Here is a 19164-nt window from a genome sequence, read left to right on the forward strand (position 1 = left end):
GAGTTTATATAGTCTGGTGCCCCTCCCTTGGGGCTGGACATTGGGCGAGGGTCTGCATCTGTGGGCCCAAATGAATGGGGTCATGTGATTTGCTGAGCTGATTTTATTCCCCTAGGGTTAATTGTGGGAGAGGGGTGAGAGGGAGGGGGCAGACCAACTCAAGCCCAACCACCACCTTGGTTTGGTAATTTTTGAGGGCTGTGCAAGGAGAATACAGCCATCTGCTTTCATCAATGTGACTTCTGGGTCCTCTGTGGTAAACCCTCTGCTTAAGTCCTTGTTTGGGGAGTGTGTTGGATGGGTGTGAAGTTCACAGACAGCATGAAGAAATCTTGCCGTCGGCCTCCCCGTCTCTTGGCTTGAGTCGTGGGGCTCACGGACTGTGCAGAAGAGTATTGCCACTGGTTTGCAAACCAGCGCTGAAGCACAGATGTTGCAGGACTTCTACCTGAACATCGCAGACATTTCAATGTTCCCCACTAAGCTTTTGGCAACTGTGACAAAGGGTTTCCTTTTTGATTTACATCATGTCCAATGCCGGATGTTAATGTTTCTTCTCGTGGGCTTCGGATGAGGTTATGGAGAACATTAGGCTTTCACAAGGGTGGAGGAGGTCTATTTGGTGGTTCCCTCACCACCTTTCAGCAGAACCTCTGCGAGAGGGGCGCAGCGGATCATCCCCATATCATGCTGACCCATTATCTTTCAGCTCAGGAAGGTACCAAGCCCCATTGGACACCTCCCCATGGCACACAGGAAACGGTTACCGGGCATAAAGAACATTTATGGGTTGCATGGTTACACACAAAAAATCTACAGATACAGGATGTTTAACAGGTGATGCTGTTCTATGCACAATTGTCCTAAAGAAACCTTGGAGCACTCGGATTCAATTCTATGTTCCATATATCTGGAACAAAATAGATGCACTCCTTTCTCTCTTCAAAAAGTGGCAAAGGTTGAGCAAAAATCTTCCAAGATTCCATGATCCATAAATGTATAGACATGGAACATTAGAAGGCATGCTCATCGCCTACCTACAGATGCCGAATGAGACAAGACAATAACGTTTACCACCAAGATCGGGACACTTTTGATCAAATGAAAATAAATAAAGAATACCTTTGAATTATGAAGTAGCTGTGTTGCTCCAATGTCGCTAGCATATTCTTGCAGGTCAAAATCAATTGCCTCATAAATCTTCTCTTCCTCCTTATTGAGGGCTGCCACAGTCTTATAGATGCCAGGGATTAGGATTTTTCCTTTCTTATCAACCAGTGAACCTTCCAAAATGGATAAAGGGAAACAACAGATCATTTTTAAAGCAAACAGCAAGCTTAGCAATTCTTTGTCCTCTATGAAATACTACAAAATGGACAGGCTAGGCAACAGGGCACAGATGGGAGCGTACATATTATTAGCATCATGATAAACATTAAGCAAATGTTGCCCTTTGGAGGTTGTATTCTAATCCAATAGAAAATGTCAGCAGTTTCAAACAGGTTGCTATTGAAAGATAGACCAAGCTGAAAACCACAGACATGGATGGATGAACCCATGCACAAAAATACAGTGATAAAATATTGAAGTCCATATATAACGTGGAGGCCCAGTTGGGCTCAGTCTTCTCCGAGATCAAAGGTTGACAAAAACCCTATTGCTACTTAACAATATTCTTGCTTAGGAATTTCCAAGACAGAAGAAGCTGTCGGAAGCGAATGTGTTACTCTGCGCAGTGCGGCTTGATGGCTGAGCAGCCCTTGGGTCCTTTCCTCTAAAGTAAACAAGGCGAGCGTGTGGAGCCGTCAGTGAACTGGAGTGAGCTATTGCAGTTGCTGTGTTTTGCAGCTGCAGCGCATGGTGTGAGATTTTCATACCCATGCTCGGCTTATCTTCTGCACGGCTACAGGGGCTGCAGTTCCAGCCAGTGTTTCTGAACTTCTGAAGAGAGTTGGAGCCCTTCCCATAGGAAAGCCTGAGTGCTCTGGGGAATACCTTCGTGGTTGGAGAAGGGAGAAGTAAACAGCAAATCAGAGGTAGATCCTGCATCCTCTTATCTTTTATATCCCCGGTCTCCTGTACCCCTTTGGCTGCAGCTTTCTTTCCTGTTGGTTTTGTGCTGGTTTTTCTAAAGCTCTTATTTAATCCAACCACATTTACTTGATTAAGCTGTTGGAAGCGGCTGCCGGAAGGAGGAAATAAGAGGTAGTGTGAGGCAGTGCAACTTGGCGGCGAGTGATGGTGGTTTTGGTATTTAGTAATTTCACTGAGCCAGTCTCTGTGCATTTTGAAAGATTAAGCCGAGTGGTTTAGCTGGTCATGGTTGCAAATCTTTGAACACAAAGGTGATAATAGGGGGCCTTGTAAGCCATCAAGGCAGGCCACAATGGATTGGGTGGCCCAAAGCCAGATGGCCATGGGGACCCCATAGTTGGAGGGACAAGTGAAGAGGAAAGCAAGGACACTGTGGCAGTGGCACCCACTGATACCAATGTGGGCATTTTTGTGGGCATTGTGGTTAGCCCAAATGTAAGTGGTTGGCGTAGTCTGGAGATATGGTTGAACACCCAGTTAGTATACAGGGTGGAGACCTGCAGGCATTGACAGCAAGTAATTCAGCAGCTGCTTTGGATGTCCTTGTCCCCGATTTAGCTAGCTGAGTCTTGGAACTGCCTGTAAGGGACCCCCGCAGCGGTCTGCGTCAAAGGCCCCAATCAACAGAGTTCTTAATGCTGTTCTTCCTGCTGGCCAAGATCCCTCTGATGTAGCAGAGCTCCTCATCAAGATCAATCCTGGAGGCTCTAGAGCGTTCGAGCGATTGCCATTATGTGGAGAATTGCTTACCAGACTCACTCGGATTTGAGGGGGAAGTGCAGGAGGGGAGGGATTGTGAAACCCTGGATGATGTGGATTCTCCTGGTTTGGAAGGGGCCGAGGGTCAGAGGAGGGAGTCTAAGGGGGTAATTCCCCCATGAGATCAAAGTTGGTAAACTACACTGGGTCATCCAGCAGGTTGTTCTGTAATCAGGGGTAGTCGGAGAGCTCCAGTGTATTTCATCGGTTATAAAGGAACAATGTGGTTATTAACCAGAGTGCTCACAGGTTGGCCCACGGAATTCGCCTCCTGCTTCTCTGAATCCTGTGGGTTCCAGCTTTCTGCTGGATTGCGCATTGGCTGCCGAGTCTTGTGTGAGCCCAAGTGTAGAACAAGTCTCATCTCTTGCTCTGCATTTTTAACAGGCTTGTTACAGATTTTATGGGGTGTCTAGTCAAATGGTCGACAGACAAATGGTCGACACGATTTGGTCGACAGGACAAATGATCGAATTTTTTTTAATTTATATATATTTTTTAGGTTTTTGTTTAGGGAAAAAAAGGGGTTTTTAGCAAAAAAAGGGGTGGAGGAGGACCCCCCCCCGCCAAAAAAAAAAAAAAATACAAAATAAAAAAAACGATCATTTGACCCGTCGACTTTGTTGTCGACCATTTGTCCTGTCGACCATCTAGATTCGACCAATTGACCTACAACCCTTTTATGGAACTGAGGGATGTATTCAGGTTGTTGATGGACAGGTGCGAAAAGATGTGGGAAAACTGGACTCCTGCTTGGGGACGATTAGTCGGTTGGATAAATCCATGACCAGCCTTGCGGCAAGAAGTTGCTGAAGTTATTAAAGCCATAAATGCTTGATCTGGACACATTTCTGCCTCCAATGCAGTGTTGAAAGCCGCAGGGGATGGTTCGGTGTGTCCCCCAACAGAGGCTGAGCTGAACCGTAGGGTACGTTTTGGTGGGGCTACCATGTCTACGCATTTAAAGAGCACCAGAGGACAAAGGACTATTTCGACACAGTTTGCTAGTCCAGTGAAGAGTCCCAATTGACTCTCTAGTGCCAGAACTGCTGTTGCTAAAGCTGGCACTGGAATGTCAGGCAGCCAGAGCAGAGCAAGGTGTTTGTGGAGATATTTGGAGTATCGAGGTCCCCAGGCCTCCCAGGCTGCTCCCTGCGATGATGTGGGGGCAAGGAGCTGTTAAAGATGGCCCTCTGAGAGGCTGTCAAGACTTAAATCTAACAGGGTTTAAGGGCCCAACCATGGCAATAAAAATGCCTATAAAATAACATTACCGCGTGGCCTTTTGAGAAGTGTTGGGGGTAAACATTTTTTTAAAAATTGTTTCAAAGCCTACACGTGTTTCGACATTCGGTCTTTGACAAGGCTAATATTCTTGTTTGTTCGGACCTGTTGTCCAATTTCGACCAAAGTGGAGTTGTTTGAAAGAATTGTATAGGGAAAACAATCCACTTGCCAAAATCGTAAAGCCTAAAATGCCAGTGAATAATAAAGATGGTCCATTTCCATACGTAAAGCTAGTCCTAGTTTCATGAACCTATATACATGAGGTACCCAATCACGTAGGTCTCCTCTGTGGAATCACCCTGGTGGTTCATGTGCATGTACCTGGTGGTAGTAGTAGGCCTAGCAGGTGAGTGGACCAGGTGGAAGTCTTTGAAGTACTGTGGTGTGGTTAAAAGTCTTGAAGTAGTGGCAGAACCACTAAAATGTTTCTGTGAACTGTTCCAGAATCATCCTGACAAAGACATTTTTGTTGACCCTAATGAACTCTGGAAGTATTCTTAGTTTATGTGAAGAAGTTGCCTTGAGTTCTTTGTCACAAGTGGAAAGAGGAACATTGAACATTTTTGAACTGTTGGCTGAACTCAAATTGGAACAAGCCGAGCTGTATCACAACTTTTGTCGTCAAGTTGGAACCAAAAGAACTAAAAGGCAGGATTTCCATATCCTTTTGGAACAGATTAATAGAATCCTGCTTGAATCTGGGGGAAGGGGAATTCACACAGATAAGGAGAGATCGTTATCAGGTTGTGAATCTAACCGTTATATTTGATGTAGTTGAACTGCCATAGATTAGCTTATTGATTTGTTGTATGTACAAGTGTGAGGGACAGAAACCTTTTGTTACAGTGTTTCCTTTAGTTTATTTTAGGCAGGAAAATACTCATCAGGGTAGGGATAGTGAGGGGTTTATCCAACATTTTGAGTTCATAAAATGGCATCTTTTGAAAAACCTTCACAAAGTTGTCCGCCCCACATTTCTGACTCTTCCCACAAGCCACAAGCCACTGGTGTTTGAAGTGGTTTACTGCATTTTCGATTTATAGGCTTGAATTTGTGTTAGTCCCACAAAAAAGCCCAACTCAAAAATATAAAAGGTCTAGTACAGAAACATTATGTGAGCTATCAGCCTCGGAGGTAATACTAGGCACATTTTAGATCAGAAACTAAATGCATGAAGGCTGCTGCTTAGCCTGCTGTTTTGGTCCAGACGGGTATGGTTTTCCTCAATGTTCAAACACTCCTTCAAGCACCAATTCCCCCACATTACCCAGGGAATCAACATTGTCCAACACAATGAAGTAGACCCTAACAATCTGTTTATTACAGAGCAATAGAAGGCCTGTCCCTCTTCTAAATACAAATCAGATGAACTAGACCATATGTAGGAGTGGGTTGTAATCCTTGTTAACTAGAACTACGTTTTAAGCAAGATTAGACTATTGTGCTATAGCAAGACTGTGCACTAGTTTACAAGCGATGCCCATGCAGCGAAGACACCGAAATTCATGTAAACATCCTACAACCAAAGCTCTGGTTATCCAGAACTTTATTAACCAGAAAAGTCTATTATCTAGCATCTGCCACTACCAGTAATGGAAGCCCAACATTCATTAATTTATCCAGCATACTTGCTTATCCTGCATCCTTAGATTCCCAATGATGCAGGGCAAGAAAGATTTTACTGTAGTTCTAACTCATGTAAGGAGACAGTTTAAAGGCCATATGCACATTTCAGGCTTAGGAACATTTGAGCACTATTCAAGCCTTAACATTTAACTCTGGAACAACTGAGGCAGCGGCACACTACTGCACATTTGCCTCAATGTTTCACACTTAATAACGACACACAAGTTCCACACATACATCGAACCTTTCAACGAAGCAAAGCCCAGTCGCGAAATGTAGAAATGCCAGAGACAGATCCCTATGCAGGCTTACGGGGTAGTTGCTTCAGCAACACGAGAGAGATTCTTATAGATTGCATCAGGGTTTATGCACAGAACATTCTGCAGCCTTACAAACTCTTCATTCACCCTTTAATTCATTTGTCGCCTTGCCTTGCGCTATTTCCATTCAGAATGGCATTACATTACCCAGTGACAGGGAATGAAATAGAGAGATGGAAGAAGATATGAAAGGGGAAAAGAAGATAGATTAAGCAATACTGGAGAGAGACAGAGGGATTTGCCCCATTCACCCAGAACAACCCGAGGCGGACCAGTCCCGTCGCAATGTCGCAGCATGAACCTTGCTTCTCTGCCGGGCGATACGCTTCTTTCCCTGCAGCTATTACCAAAGGCATCTGCTAGGCCTAAAAAAGGAAAGGCATTGCTCTGCCATGCTGCCGTTTCCTTCTCCTTGTGTTATCTTATCTCGAAGACACGACTGAGTCGCAACACTCGGAGCGGAGAGGTTCGCATATCGAAAATGTTGCTTGCCTCCTTTCGGGTTCGGCTTTACATTACTTGGACACTGCTGCTTCTATTCCGTTCCTCCACTTCCTGGTACTTCAAATGAGTCCTAGTGCGTCATCACGCACCAAGCCCCTTTCTTTGAATTTTCCTCGCTGGCGAAACAGATATGGTGCCCGACAAAAGTCTTCCTGTGCTCATTGTTATGTACTGACAAGATTCTAAATATGGGAAGCGGGGGACACCCCCGTAAACCCTGTTCCAGAATGTGATACCAAACAGGAGCAGGGGAAACCCCCGCAGCCCGCAGTCAGTTCAATGTCATTCAGCGTTAAAAGCCGCAGTACTGTATTTCTGACATTTTCGGACTCGCCATATTCTCAAATATGGGCAGTTAGAATATTTATATTCGGTATTTTCGGGTAAAAAAATACTGCCTCACCTCATCCAGGCTTCCCGGGTGGGCAATGCTACTGCTCTTCTGGGATTTCGGCAAGGGCGCCAGTTAGATGCGGTTTTTTGATGCTGTGCGCTCTGCCATTGCCAACCAGTAAGCAGGCAGAGGGACCCGGGTTCACCAGGCATCTCTTCGAATACCCCCCCTTCATGCATCAACGTATGGGTGGCAGGGTCTTTACCGGGGATACAGTTCTCACGCATGCGAGCCTTGAAACAGGCTGAAGAAGAACGCATCCTAAAACAACCCAATTGGTTTATTGGGTGTTACACAAAACATAATAGGTACACTGGTCGTTACATGCCACAAGCAATGCCAGTTTCCAGATCAACCAAATATTTGTCTCAATATTCTTTGCATTCACTCCTTCCCCGTTGTATTATTTTGGCAGTAGGGACACCACAAACCAGAAACAAAAATGTGATACCAAGATGGACCAGATCAGCGAAGAGGGGCTTAGTAAAAATATTGCACTGTGTGGGTGAGACGCATGAACCCTGGGGCACAGCGCAGGTAATGGTATGGGATCTGCGGCAGCTAGTGGCGAAAAGACCCTCATCGTTCTGCCATTTAAGAAGGATCTGATCTAGGTAACGGCTTCATTGGAGAAGTGTGCTGCTGTGTTTAGATGGTTACAGAGGATAGCATGGTCGACTAGATCGAACGCTGCTGATAGATCTAGAAGGAGGAGTAGTGCTGATTTCCCTTTGAGCTCGTCAATTTGGGTCTTCCAGTCGATAAGGGCAGTTTCCATACCATGCTGGAGGCGGAAGCCAGTCTGTCTAGCACCTAGTAGTTGTTGTTCTAAGAGGAGAGATGGATAGGAGGTTGGCCTGACAGTTATGGTCAGCCACCCAGTCAAGTATTCTGCCTTTCTCATGTGTGGCACCGTTACATCTTTGGGCGAATTCAAGTTCCGATAAGGTATTGACTGTAGTTGTAGCAAGCTGGTCTGAGTGGTCATTGAAACCCATGTTCAGATCTACGAGGAGAAGTACTTGCAAGGCACTTTTAAGGTTGTTGGCAAGGATAGAGTTAATGTCATCCATGAAAGTTCCGGGAGGACCTGTCGGGCGGTATATAAGGTGGATGTTTAAGGTTCGGGCGTTGTTAAGGGGAACTTTGACTGAGAGTAGTTTGCACGACTGGATATCAATCTGGGTAGCAAGTCTCACAGTGAGACCGCATTTGTAGATAAAGGCGATACCTCCTCCTCTAGAGTTAGGTCTGTCACGTCTCAGAATGGAGAACCCATCAGGGACTGCTAGCATGATCATGGGGCCTGCAGCAGGGTGTAGCCAGGTTTCAGTAATGGCAAGGAAGTCTAAATCCTCTTTCAGGATCAGATTGGCTACTTCAGTAGCATGTGCAACCAAGGATCTGAAGTTTATTAAGGCTCCTTTTATTTGTCGACTTAGTGGGGTTGGCGAAGGGGCCTGTAGTAATTTCGGTTTACTGTACCCGGTAAAAGTAGTTTTCGTAGGTATAGAGTTGCAGTGGGTGGCTGAGGGCAAGCTCAGTGTCATAGTTTCTGAGGATATATTTAGTGACCTAGCGAGGGGCTCGTATATTTTAGCTAGTCTTGCTCTGAGGCAAAGGTTTCTGTCCCTGGTTAGGCATGGCTTACATAAGTAGCAGCTAGTGGTATCCGTCATGTTAAGGGGTATCGTAGTGAACGGGGAGGATAAGGAGGTGGGTGACAGGGATGGCAGTGTACTGTTGGCCGGAGTGGTGGGTGCCATTTATTTATTTTACATTTATAAAGCGCTCACACAGCCTGCAGGCATCGAGGGGCTGTTACAGGAATTGTTTGTTTTTCTTAGTTGCGTAACTGTGTTTTTTTTTTGTCTTAGTTATGTATTTATAACGCGCTTAAACACCCAGAGGTTTCTAAGCGCGGACCCGGGGATCGAACTTGTTGCTTTGTGTCGTCTTGCTTCCAAGACGCGCACGCTGCCGCTGAGCTTTCCTCCCGGGCCATGATGGAGAGCAGTGTACTCAAAACAAAGGTAGTTGTGTAAAGAGTGCGGATGGTGGCCTTTGGTGTTGGAAGGTTCACCTGGAGTCAATTCCCTAGAATAATGCAACTAGGCTAAGGGTAGTCACTGTGTGTGTGTATGGCAAAACAGTAAGCACAATCCATGAGGTTCCTAAATACGTAATTAACAGAGCAGGCTAAAAGCAATGTAGATACATCAGAGTGCACTAGTAATAGGACACCTAAATTCGAAATAATCAGGGCCAGCTGAAAGGTAGTATGCATATATCGGTGTGCACAGGTGATGGAATAGCTGTATTCAGGGTGTACAGGGCAGATTACCAAAGTGATATAGATAGCTTGGTATACATAGACAAAGAATACCTAAAATCAAGAAAGTGCAGTACAGGGTAGTAGGTCATACTGAGGAGACAGTAGGCAATTTAAATAGTAAAGGGTAGCCCTGGAGATAGGAAACCGGGAATACAATGTCAACGTAGATACAGAGTGAGGACAGTCATGTGTACGTTCCAGCCATTGAGGTTCATAACCTTTAGAAAAACACTGACTCTGCTGAGTATCATGCACATGTATACATAATTATTTACCTGGGCACAGGGGACTGTGAGGCGCTGTAGTAATGGTCGTGATTACGGCAGGTTAGCAGTTTAGATGTATGGTAGGCAGTGCAGAGCATGAGGGGGGGAGAATCACGTGCCTTAATGGCGGCACGCAGGAGAAAGGCACAACATGTGAAAGATATCGGAGGCAGTGCGCGAGTAATCCTTGTATCATGCTAGGCATACCTGATAAGTGAATCTGCAAAAAGGATCCACGGCAGCATGATGGGGGCAGATTTTCTGGCCGACGGCCGGAGAGGCAAGGACAGGCAGGGACAGGACTATAGCCTTTGTGCAGGCCTTGGTGCGATGGCCGGCTACGCCTCCCGGCGTCCGGTGGCCCAATCAGGCAAGCCGGCAGCACGGGAAGCCGAGTAGCACTGCAAGTGGGCTACAAGTGGTGGGCGGCCATCTTTGAATGGCGGCTGCAGGGCATTTAAGGTATCAGCAGGATTACCAAAACATCATACAGGCAGAAAAGGCGTATGTAGAACATCACAGGAGGAGAGGCTTTCTGTTGGTATGCAAAGCGCATTAAAGTAGCGCTAAAATATGAAATTGCAGCAGTTTCATTCGGATGAGGGTGGGCCCACGGGTTTACCTCCGAGTGGGGGTGGAGGGGAGCTCCTGCTTCTCCCCCTGCGAGGATGCACTGCTCCAGCAGTGTTTGGGAGCTCCTGTTCCCCTGGGTGGGGGAAGCCGGTTGTCATAAATGTCTGGGGGAGAGAAAACCTGAAGTCTTTCAGTGAAAATTTCGGACATTTCTGATTCGATTAATTCATGGTAATCCCCAGGAATCCCGTGGTGGCACTGAATGGCAGTAACAGTGACCAATTTGGCAGATTCATCAACAAATTACTGGCATACTTGGAATGAGGCAGCATGTGTGCATATGATGCCTTAGCTGAAATAGCAGGATGCAGGCGGTTATTCTGCACAGATTTAGCCAAGAAAGATTTTACACCTCAGTTAAAAAAGAAAAAACACTTTGGCAGCCCAGAATTTGGATTGCTCACTTTTGGGGAGCGGTAAAGTAGGGACTATTTCAACAGTAACATGTCAGAGGTGTAAGCTTAATAATGATCTAAATGCAAGCAATATATGAAAAGCAGGTGGCTGGACCAGGTATGTGCAGAAATGATCGAATACAAAAATACCTTATGAGAAATTACTTTTTTTGGTCGAATTCATTAGGGATTTTTGTTCATTTTTATTCAAAAAAGATGGGGGTAACGGGAAGGATATGTTAAGGGGAATTGGGGGGTCTCCCTCCGGTTACAAAAAAATAAATTTGGTCAGTTCTCAGTAGGTCATTTTTTCCCCCCCAATCATTTCACGGTACATAAATTGCTCGTTTCTCAGTTTGACATGAACTGTATATCCCATTTCCTGTTTTCAATCTGGAAGTGGGCGGTCTTTTTTTGTGAATTGGCAGGCCCGACAGTTCCCACAAGGAAAATGGCCCACAAGAAGGCGAAGAATTCGATGACCAATGTTGGGCTTCAATTGGCTGGATTTGGAATGTACTAACTGGTATTTTACATTTTTCAACCTCTTTAAAGCAAAAAGTGGTTTACCCATATTTGGAAGGCAGTTGTGAATCATTGGCCAATACTTCAACAAAGCTTTTTTAATGGCAAAAGACTGTACTATAAGTGGTTACACAAGTCATCCTCTCTCGTGTTTGGCTTTTGAATTTAGATTCCAAAAGGCTCTCCCTTGGTGTAAATCTGGCTCTTTTGAGAGCATGCAAGACCATTTTTTTCGGGTAATCTCTTTCCCTTAGATCACTGGCTAGTTTGTTAGCATGCAGATAGTATTCTGGAATTGCTGTACAGTTTCGTCTGAGCCTAAAAAATTGGCTAAAGGGTAAATTCTCCTTAAGTGACCTAGGGTGGAAGCTGGAAAAATGTAAAGTAGTGTTACAATCTGTTTTTTTATACAAAGTACAAGCCAGAAAGTTGATAGACGTGTCATCATGCTTCATGGTGAACTCTATGGTCGGGTGTAGATTGTTAAGATATATGAGGAAATCTTTCAGGGAGTCATGGCTCCCTTGCTAGATTAGAGACTAGTCAGGTTTTGGGTAGCTTGCAAAACTGCAGATCTTTGGAGTAGTAGAGTGAGAGGTAGCCAATATCAATAATAGGGCTACCTACACAGTGAGAAAACTGTTTCACGCTGAATGGAGGAACAAACCTACCATTAGGGTGTGAGGAATGTAGTTTAGCAATGCAAAGAAATGATGCGACTGAAGGGAGTTTCACAATATTGCTCAACTGGTCTGACAACTTAGTGAGTTAATCACTGCCTTTTGAAAATTGTATGAAGCCAGCAACTCGTCATCTCAAAATGTGGCAGGGCTTAATCAAAGCTTAACTCTTCCGCATTTATAAGATTGACTGCAATTAAAAGAGGTAACAGTGAAGTCAGGTGAATATTTTAATTGGAGAGGTGTAAACATTTCCCATGTATATGTGGAGGCAATTAAGTGAAGTAAGGGAGCCTCCATCCAACTACAGGGGATTCGGGGGAGGGTGGTGAAGAATAGTGGGGTTGAGGTTTGTATCCTGAGAATTTTATTAAAAAACTGTAAATGGTGCATTTTACAGCACCATTTATGTAAAACACTGGGTAAAAACCACACAGTTTACAATCTGTTTCATAGGGTCACATAAAAAAAAAAATCCCATGAACACTGCACCAGCCATGGCCGTTCTAAGACCACTAAAACCTTCAGAGATTGTGTTCTTCCCCAAAGGCCCCCCCAGCCCCCATTTTTTGGACCGAAACCTGTGGGAGGCCCTTTGGCTACCTGGTTTCAGAACAGGGCGGCAAGCTGGCCTATTACAGGGACAGGCTCCATCCCTTCACTTCAAGACGGCACCTGAAGTTCCTGGTAACAACAAAATCTAGTAGCGACACAACCCCTGCATCCATGTAACCCCCACGCAAGACCACTCATGTTTCCTTTACCCATTACTTCAGTACAAAATGCAATGCCCATTGAAAGAAAACCGGTCCATACTGACTATCCCAATGCAACCATGTCTCAAATAAGACACATGCACAGCCATATGTGAATCCATACAACAAACACACTGCTTCTCATTGAAGCTCGCAGGGATCAAGGGCGCGGGAGTTTGATCCCGCTGGGAGTTCTAGCATGCTGTGGGTGCCCAGAACTGCTAAACCCAAAGACCTTTGCTGCATCTCACTGCCTGTATGGAAATTGTATCTGCATCTGCATCTACATCCTACATGACAGCTTTCATAAGGAGGATGGGCTTGAATTGGATTGCTGCACGCAAGGGAGACATCACACTCCGTGGGGCGAGAAAGTACATTTAGTACCCTGGGTGTAGGAAGGGGCGAGCCTCGGACTAGGCATGCTCCTCGAGCTGTCAGGTGTGCCTCCCTAGCCTGAGAGTATGTGGGGTAAAAACTGATACTTTTATGCCCTGAAATCGTTACAACTAGGAGAATCTCCAGGCGACCGCAGGGGCCGTGAGACGTCATTTTTTGACATTGTTTGGCTCTGCAATCTTCAACTCGAGAGCCCTACATGCAGTACTCCCATTAGTGCCCGCTACTCCTGAACCGAGGAACTAATTGAATTGCCCTTTGCCTCGCCTGGTTTCTAACCTGATCAAATACAAAAAGGAGTGCATGTTTAACTTTACCTTTATAGAAGCCCATTTTAACTGCATAGCTTGCATCTTTCACTTGTGTTTTTTAATTTGTACATATAATCACTAAACTTCATTCGTTTTACAGTATGTCGAAACACAAGGCAGTAAAGGCCATCTTGCTGGGGGATTGGGACGGGAATAGTGGCAAAAGCATGCACAAATTGCTCGAACCGATCAATGACGTTAATGTCCTCATCAATGAAATTAAAGGTCCAAGTAGCAAGAGAATAAGAGACCCACCGAACAGGAAACCTGCGGCAGCACCGAACTGTAGATTTGCAATTGAAGACACTAAAATTCAATCTGAAAGTATGGCTCCTGATTACAGGCGCATATCTCTAGGCAACGGGAGTAGCAAAAAGATCATAAGGTTGCCTGTGAAGTAGGGCTTTTTGAAGAGCAGGAGGGGGAGAAATTATGCCCTCCCTATTATTGCACAAGTAGATGCAGAAGCACGGGCAAGGATTTCCTAACCCGATCGGGTCCAATTGGCAAAAATCAACATAAGAGGTAATTTAGATCAACAAAATGGGGGTCGTGGGGGGAAGAGTGGGGGGGCAATGCCCAATATGGAAGAGAGAGAAGGGGAGACTGCAATGATGGTTATAACAAGGTTATAACAACTAACCTGGAGGAAAAGCCCTGTCCCCAAGGGAGGAAAAGCAACCACCCCTGAAAAGATTGGGGTCACCAAAATACACACTCAAGATGCACCAAGAACATCGTAGAGTGCATCCCAGATCACAAGGCTGCTTATGTTAGCATTGATATAGGCACCCAAACTGATGAAGCCAGTATACAGAATACCCCTGCCAAGTGGAATCATCACAGGGAGTCCCTCGTTCAATGGAACACACCTATGAAAAATTGGCGAAGGTCATTAGGTACCAGTTTAGACTCCTTGCATCCGACGTAGCATCCGACGTAGAATCTATTGCGAATGGTAAATTGACGCGGATGAGCTTAGAGGCTCTCCAGAGTTCCTGTGACGCCAGGGAGTTAGACTTTCAGGATAAGTCTAGGGCTGAGCTCATAGCTGCCCTGGTGGACAACCAGACTGATTGTGAAACTCTTAAAGGGGGGGGGGGGAATACAACCATTGAGGCCCCTGCCTCTTCAGATGTTGAATCGGATTCTGGGAACGCCACCATTCCTGCTGTCTCTGTTCAGACCTCCAGCAATGTTTCTTCAGGCAATTCCTTGGAACTTGAACTATTAAGGATGAAATTGGCCTTTGAATATAAAAAGTTGGAAATAGAAGCTGAGCTTAAGAGGAGTTAGCACAGCAAGTGATCTTTAAAGCCAGGGATCTGGAACTAAAGCATAGGGCTCTTGAACTTACGAACAAGGACACTGAATGTCAGCAAATCCAGCTAGAGAAAGCTAGAGTAGAGACTTCAGCTAAACCAATTGACAGTGTCGGTTTCCCAGCCACCAAGTTTATGAAAGATTTTGTTGATGTATGTGGAGGGTTCCGATATCCTCCAATGGATTGAATCGTTTGAAATGGCTTATGCAATCAATTCTTGTTGATAAGAAAGATTGGGCTAAGTGTTAAGCAGAGTGCCTCAGACTGGATATGACTATTCTGAAGCTGTGTGTGGAAGAAAGGGGTCAGTAAGAGTGCCTCAAGTCTGCTTGGATTGCATAATTTTGGCAAGACACCTACCCAATACCTTAAAAGGTTCAGGGAATTTAAGAAAAGAGAATGCGCCTTGGGTCGACTGGGCGAGTGTTGCACATATGAACATGATGGGGTGGATTGATGGATACAAGGTGAACTTTTGTTGAATTATCCCACCTTTAGTTTGAGCATTTTTCTCTGAAGCCTGTTCACCAGAGCTGCGTCAGTATGTTGCTGACCAGAACATTTTAGATACCTGGCCAGGCTGGCTGGCAAGTGGGTCTCCCACAGGGTGTCCCATAAAGACTCCAATGGGAAGGACAAGGACAAAGAAAAGGGAACCTCTCAGAAGTCTGAGGAGTCCCAGAAGCAATCACAGTCAGGCAAACAAAAACCTTCCTCTACTAAGACCCCAAAATCTAGTGGGGATATGTCCTATATGGGTGACACAAAGTAGGCGTCCACCTGCTGCAAAACAGGCTCCCAGCGGTTGCATTACCGTACCCCGCATTCCTGGCAGTTGTTGGGGCTGTGGGGCTCTGGACCACCAGAAGGGTGACCCCAAGTGTAAAGGTAAGGAACTTGGAATACAGGCTGTCGGCCTGACCGGCCCTTACCCCACTCCTGAGGTGGAGGCCACTGTCCCTGCCTCCTATACAGAGAACATTCGGTTCACCTGTAGAGCTTTCCCTAGTGTCCCTTGAGCCGTCGGACCAGAACGCAGTAGTACTGGCGACAATCCCACAGAACACCCATAGGTTTTTGAGAGGTGTCCTCTTGAATGGCCAGCCTTCCTCTGGCTTGAGAGACACTGGGGAAAGCATGACAGTGGTCGACAGGACCCTGCTAAAGCCAGAGGACTATATAGGTGCTCCTCTGAGAAACACCAGGTTAGCTGGTGGGCCTCCCAAATTATCGCCTGTACCCTTATTGAACATTAAGATTGGAGACAAGACAGTGAAGCTTCCTGTCCTGGTTCAGGACAATGTACCTGCTAACATTTTATTAGGCAATGATCTAGTGGAAATGGGGATGATCACGGACGGTCTTCCCATGGCTGCTGCAGCGGTCACCCTAGGAGTCTGGTACCCCTGCCGACAGGGAAACCCAAGGCACGAAGGAGGAAGAGCAAGAAGGCCACCTCTGTGAATGGGGCCCCCTCTTCTTGCTGCTTCAGCAGCACCCACTGAGATTCATGTTCCGGACGGGCTGGGTCCAGTGGTAAGCCCAAACAATACCTGAGGGAGATGAGGCCTAAGACCTGTCTCTATGAGAGGTGCTCAACCCGGAGGACCACCCTGACCTTCAATGCCTGTTGGCTGAAGGGGGACCCTCCCAAGCAGGCTTCTGTAGGGGTTAGAGAGAGTGCCACTCTCTCGGGAGACTGAGGAAACAGGCCCTGTCCCAGGCACAGGGAGAAATGCCTAGGACATTCCAGATATATTGGTAGGGTGAGATTCTTGTTAGAGAGCCCACTAAGCCTGAACCTGGTGACCTCAAGAGGATGGTGGTACACCAGACTTACAGGCCCTTCCTACTGCAGTTGGTGCATGAGGTGCCCTTAGCTGGTCGTCTTGGGACCAAGATGACAAAGCAAAGGCTCTCTGCCCATTTCTACTGGTCTCGGATGGGAGTAGAAGTGGAGTTCCACCGCAGGACCTGCCCAACTTGTCAGATGTCTGGCAAGACTGAAGTCCATGTCAGTGCCCCACTGCAGCTGTTGCCAGTTGTTGGCACACCATTTGATTGGGCATTAACACTGTCGGTCCCCTTGACCCTCCCACTTCAGGTGGACCTCGGTTCATCCTGGTCTTGGTAGATCATGCCACCAGTTACCCTGAGGCTATACCCCTTCGGACTGTTACTTCCAAGGTGGTTGCCAGGGCTCTCCTGGACATCCTTAACCGTGTTGGATTCCTAAAGAGGTTGTCTCTGACAGAGGATCCAACTTTATGTCGAGTTACATGAAAACCATGTGGAAAGAGCGTGGGGTAACCTACAGGTTCTCCACCTCTTAACATCCCCAGACCAATGGTCTGGTCGACAGATTTAATAAAACTTAAGGGCATGCTAGTTGCTATGGAGGAGCCCCTGAGGAGAAAAGGGAGGCGGGGGGAATCTCCTCCTGCCATGCCTGCTGTTTGCTGCCAGAGAGGTACCTCAAGAGGGTGTTGGATTCAGCCCCCTTGACTTACTCTTTGGACACCCCTTGAGGGGGGCCTCTTGCCTTGATCTGAGAAGGTTTGGAAGCCACCACTCCAGGTCCTGCCAAGCAAGTGGGGGACTACGGGTTAGGCCTCAGACGGAGGATGACACAGGATGGGTCAAGCGACGGCAAACCTTAAGGCAAGCCAGGAATAGAACAAATACTGGCATGACCTTAAAGCACCACAGTGGATTGGACTCCAGGTCAGGAGATCCTTGTGATCGAGCCTACCAAGCCTAGAGTTTTTTCAGATAAGTGGACTGGACCCTTCAGGATCATCTCCAAGATGGGCGAAGTCAACTATCAGGTTGACATGGGAGTCCCTGGGGTAGCCCCTCAGGTATTCCACGTCAACAGGCTCAAGCCTTTCCATAGGCGAGCAGACGCCTCAATCCTCTAGCTGCCTTCCGTGCAAGAAGATGAGTGAGCCCCTTCCTGATTTGCTACATAGCAACCCTCAGGATGGCTCACTGGAAGGAGTACATCTCTCCAGATCTGACTTCAGAGCAGAAGAGGGCCCGCAGGGCTTTGCTCCAGCAGTATGTGCCTTTGTTCTTGTTGACACCAGGCCTCACTCCATGGTGCAGGCAGGAAATTGACACTGGTGACAGCGTACCTGTCAAAAGCAGATGCTACAGGATGTAAGACACTGTTAAGAACCACATCCAGGCTGAGGTTGCCAAGATGTTGGATCTGGGTGTTATTGAACCCTCAACCAGTCCCTGGTCAAGTCCAGTGGTCCTTGTCCCCAAGGCAAGTTCCCAGGCAGGTACCAAGGATTGGCGGTTCTGTGTCGACTACAGAGGAGTCAATGCCGTCACCAAAACTGATGTGCACCCATTGCCCAGGGCTGATGAGCTCGTGGACACCATAGGTTCTGCCAAATATGTGAGCACCTTTGACCTTACCTCAGGGTATTGGCAAATAGCTTTGATGGACCATGCCAAGGAAAAGACTGCATTCTCAACACCATAGGGGCTCTAAAAGTTTAGAGTCATGCCTTTTGGGTTGAAAATGCACCTGCCACCTTCCAGAGATTTGTCAATCATGCGCTCAGTGGGCTGGAGGACTTTTGTGTTGCCTACCTAGAAGTCATTGCTGTGTACAGTTCCACCTGGTCTTCAACGGTAGCCCCTTTGAAAATGGTTCAAAGTTTCCTTGGCGGATCCACAAACTGGGCATATCTCTTTTCCATCTGATGACCATTTTTTGGTGTGGCATGTCATATTCAAATGGGAGAATCTAAACCTCAAATAGAGGCTGCGTGCAAGCGGGGGGTCTGACGAGGTCTTAATATTTTTCCAAACCCCATTGTGGGCTTTTTGGCCATCTATGCAATTCCTAGCAACCCATAAGTTGGCCAATTCTACCACAATCAGTCTCTGAGATGTTTTTAGTTTTTGGGAGATCACCTGGGGTTATACGCTGGGGTTAAGCCAAAGGTCTCCAAATAACATTTACACCAGGAGTTTTTTTAACATGCCGAAACCAAGGCAAAGAGCAAACACCCTCGGCCTTCAGTAAGGAACAAGTTACTTACCTGTAACTGTTGTTCTCCAGCATGGGTCTGGCATGGATTCACATGCTCATGAATATTCCCCGTCGTCAGGCTGGGAATCCTCGGTAAAGAAAAAACCAGTATCAGTTTAGTTTCTGATCTGTCTTTCGTAGTAATAACCAATCACTGGTCTCTGCGTCATACTGACCACAGCCAATGACTGCCCTCTACCTAAGCACCGCCTCTGGCAGCCATCTTCAGATTTGGAAGCACGTGAAGTGGCAGTATGACCAAGTGAAGAGCCGCAGAGGGGTAGGCGGGAGGGTTCGCATGTGAATCCATGCCAGACCCATGCTGGAGAACAACAGTTACAGGTAAGTAACTTGTTCCTTCTCCAGCATGGGGTCTGGCATGGATTCACATGCTCATGAATAAAGAATACATAGCAGTACACACATGCACAACCACGGGAGGTGGCAAAGGCTCAACATTAAGCATCACATCAAACTTAACATTAAGCATCTTACCTCCTCACCAG

General features: G+C 46.5%; 1 protein-coding gene across 1 annotated transcript in view; it reads right to left on the minus strand.

The window, feature by feature from the left end:
• Positions 1–19164, minus strand: part of LOC138497348 (cytosolic non-specific dipeptidase-like) — a 204307-nt gene that overhangs the window by 72119 nt on the left and 113024 nt on the right. The window contains exon 7 of the mRNA XM_069620748.1: positions 1123–1283. Within this exon, the coding sequence (XP_069476849.1) occupies positions 1123–1283 (161 nt within the window). The remainder of the gene's footprint in view (positions 1–1122; positions 1284–19164) is intronic.

This window comes from Ambystoma mexicanum, chromosome 5q, assembly GCF_040938575.1.
Source record: "Ambystoma mexicanum isolate Mex_15411 chromosome 5q, UKY_AmexF1_1, whole genome shotgun sequence".
In the NCBI taxonomy this organism is placed as follows: Eukaryota; Metazoa; Chordata; class Amphibia; order Caudata; family Ambystomatidae; genus Ambystoma; species Ambystoma mexicanum.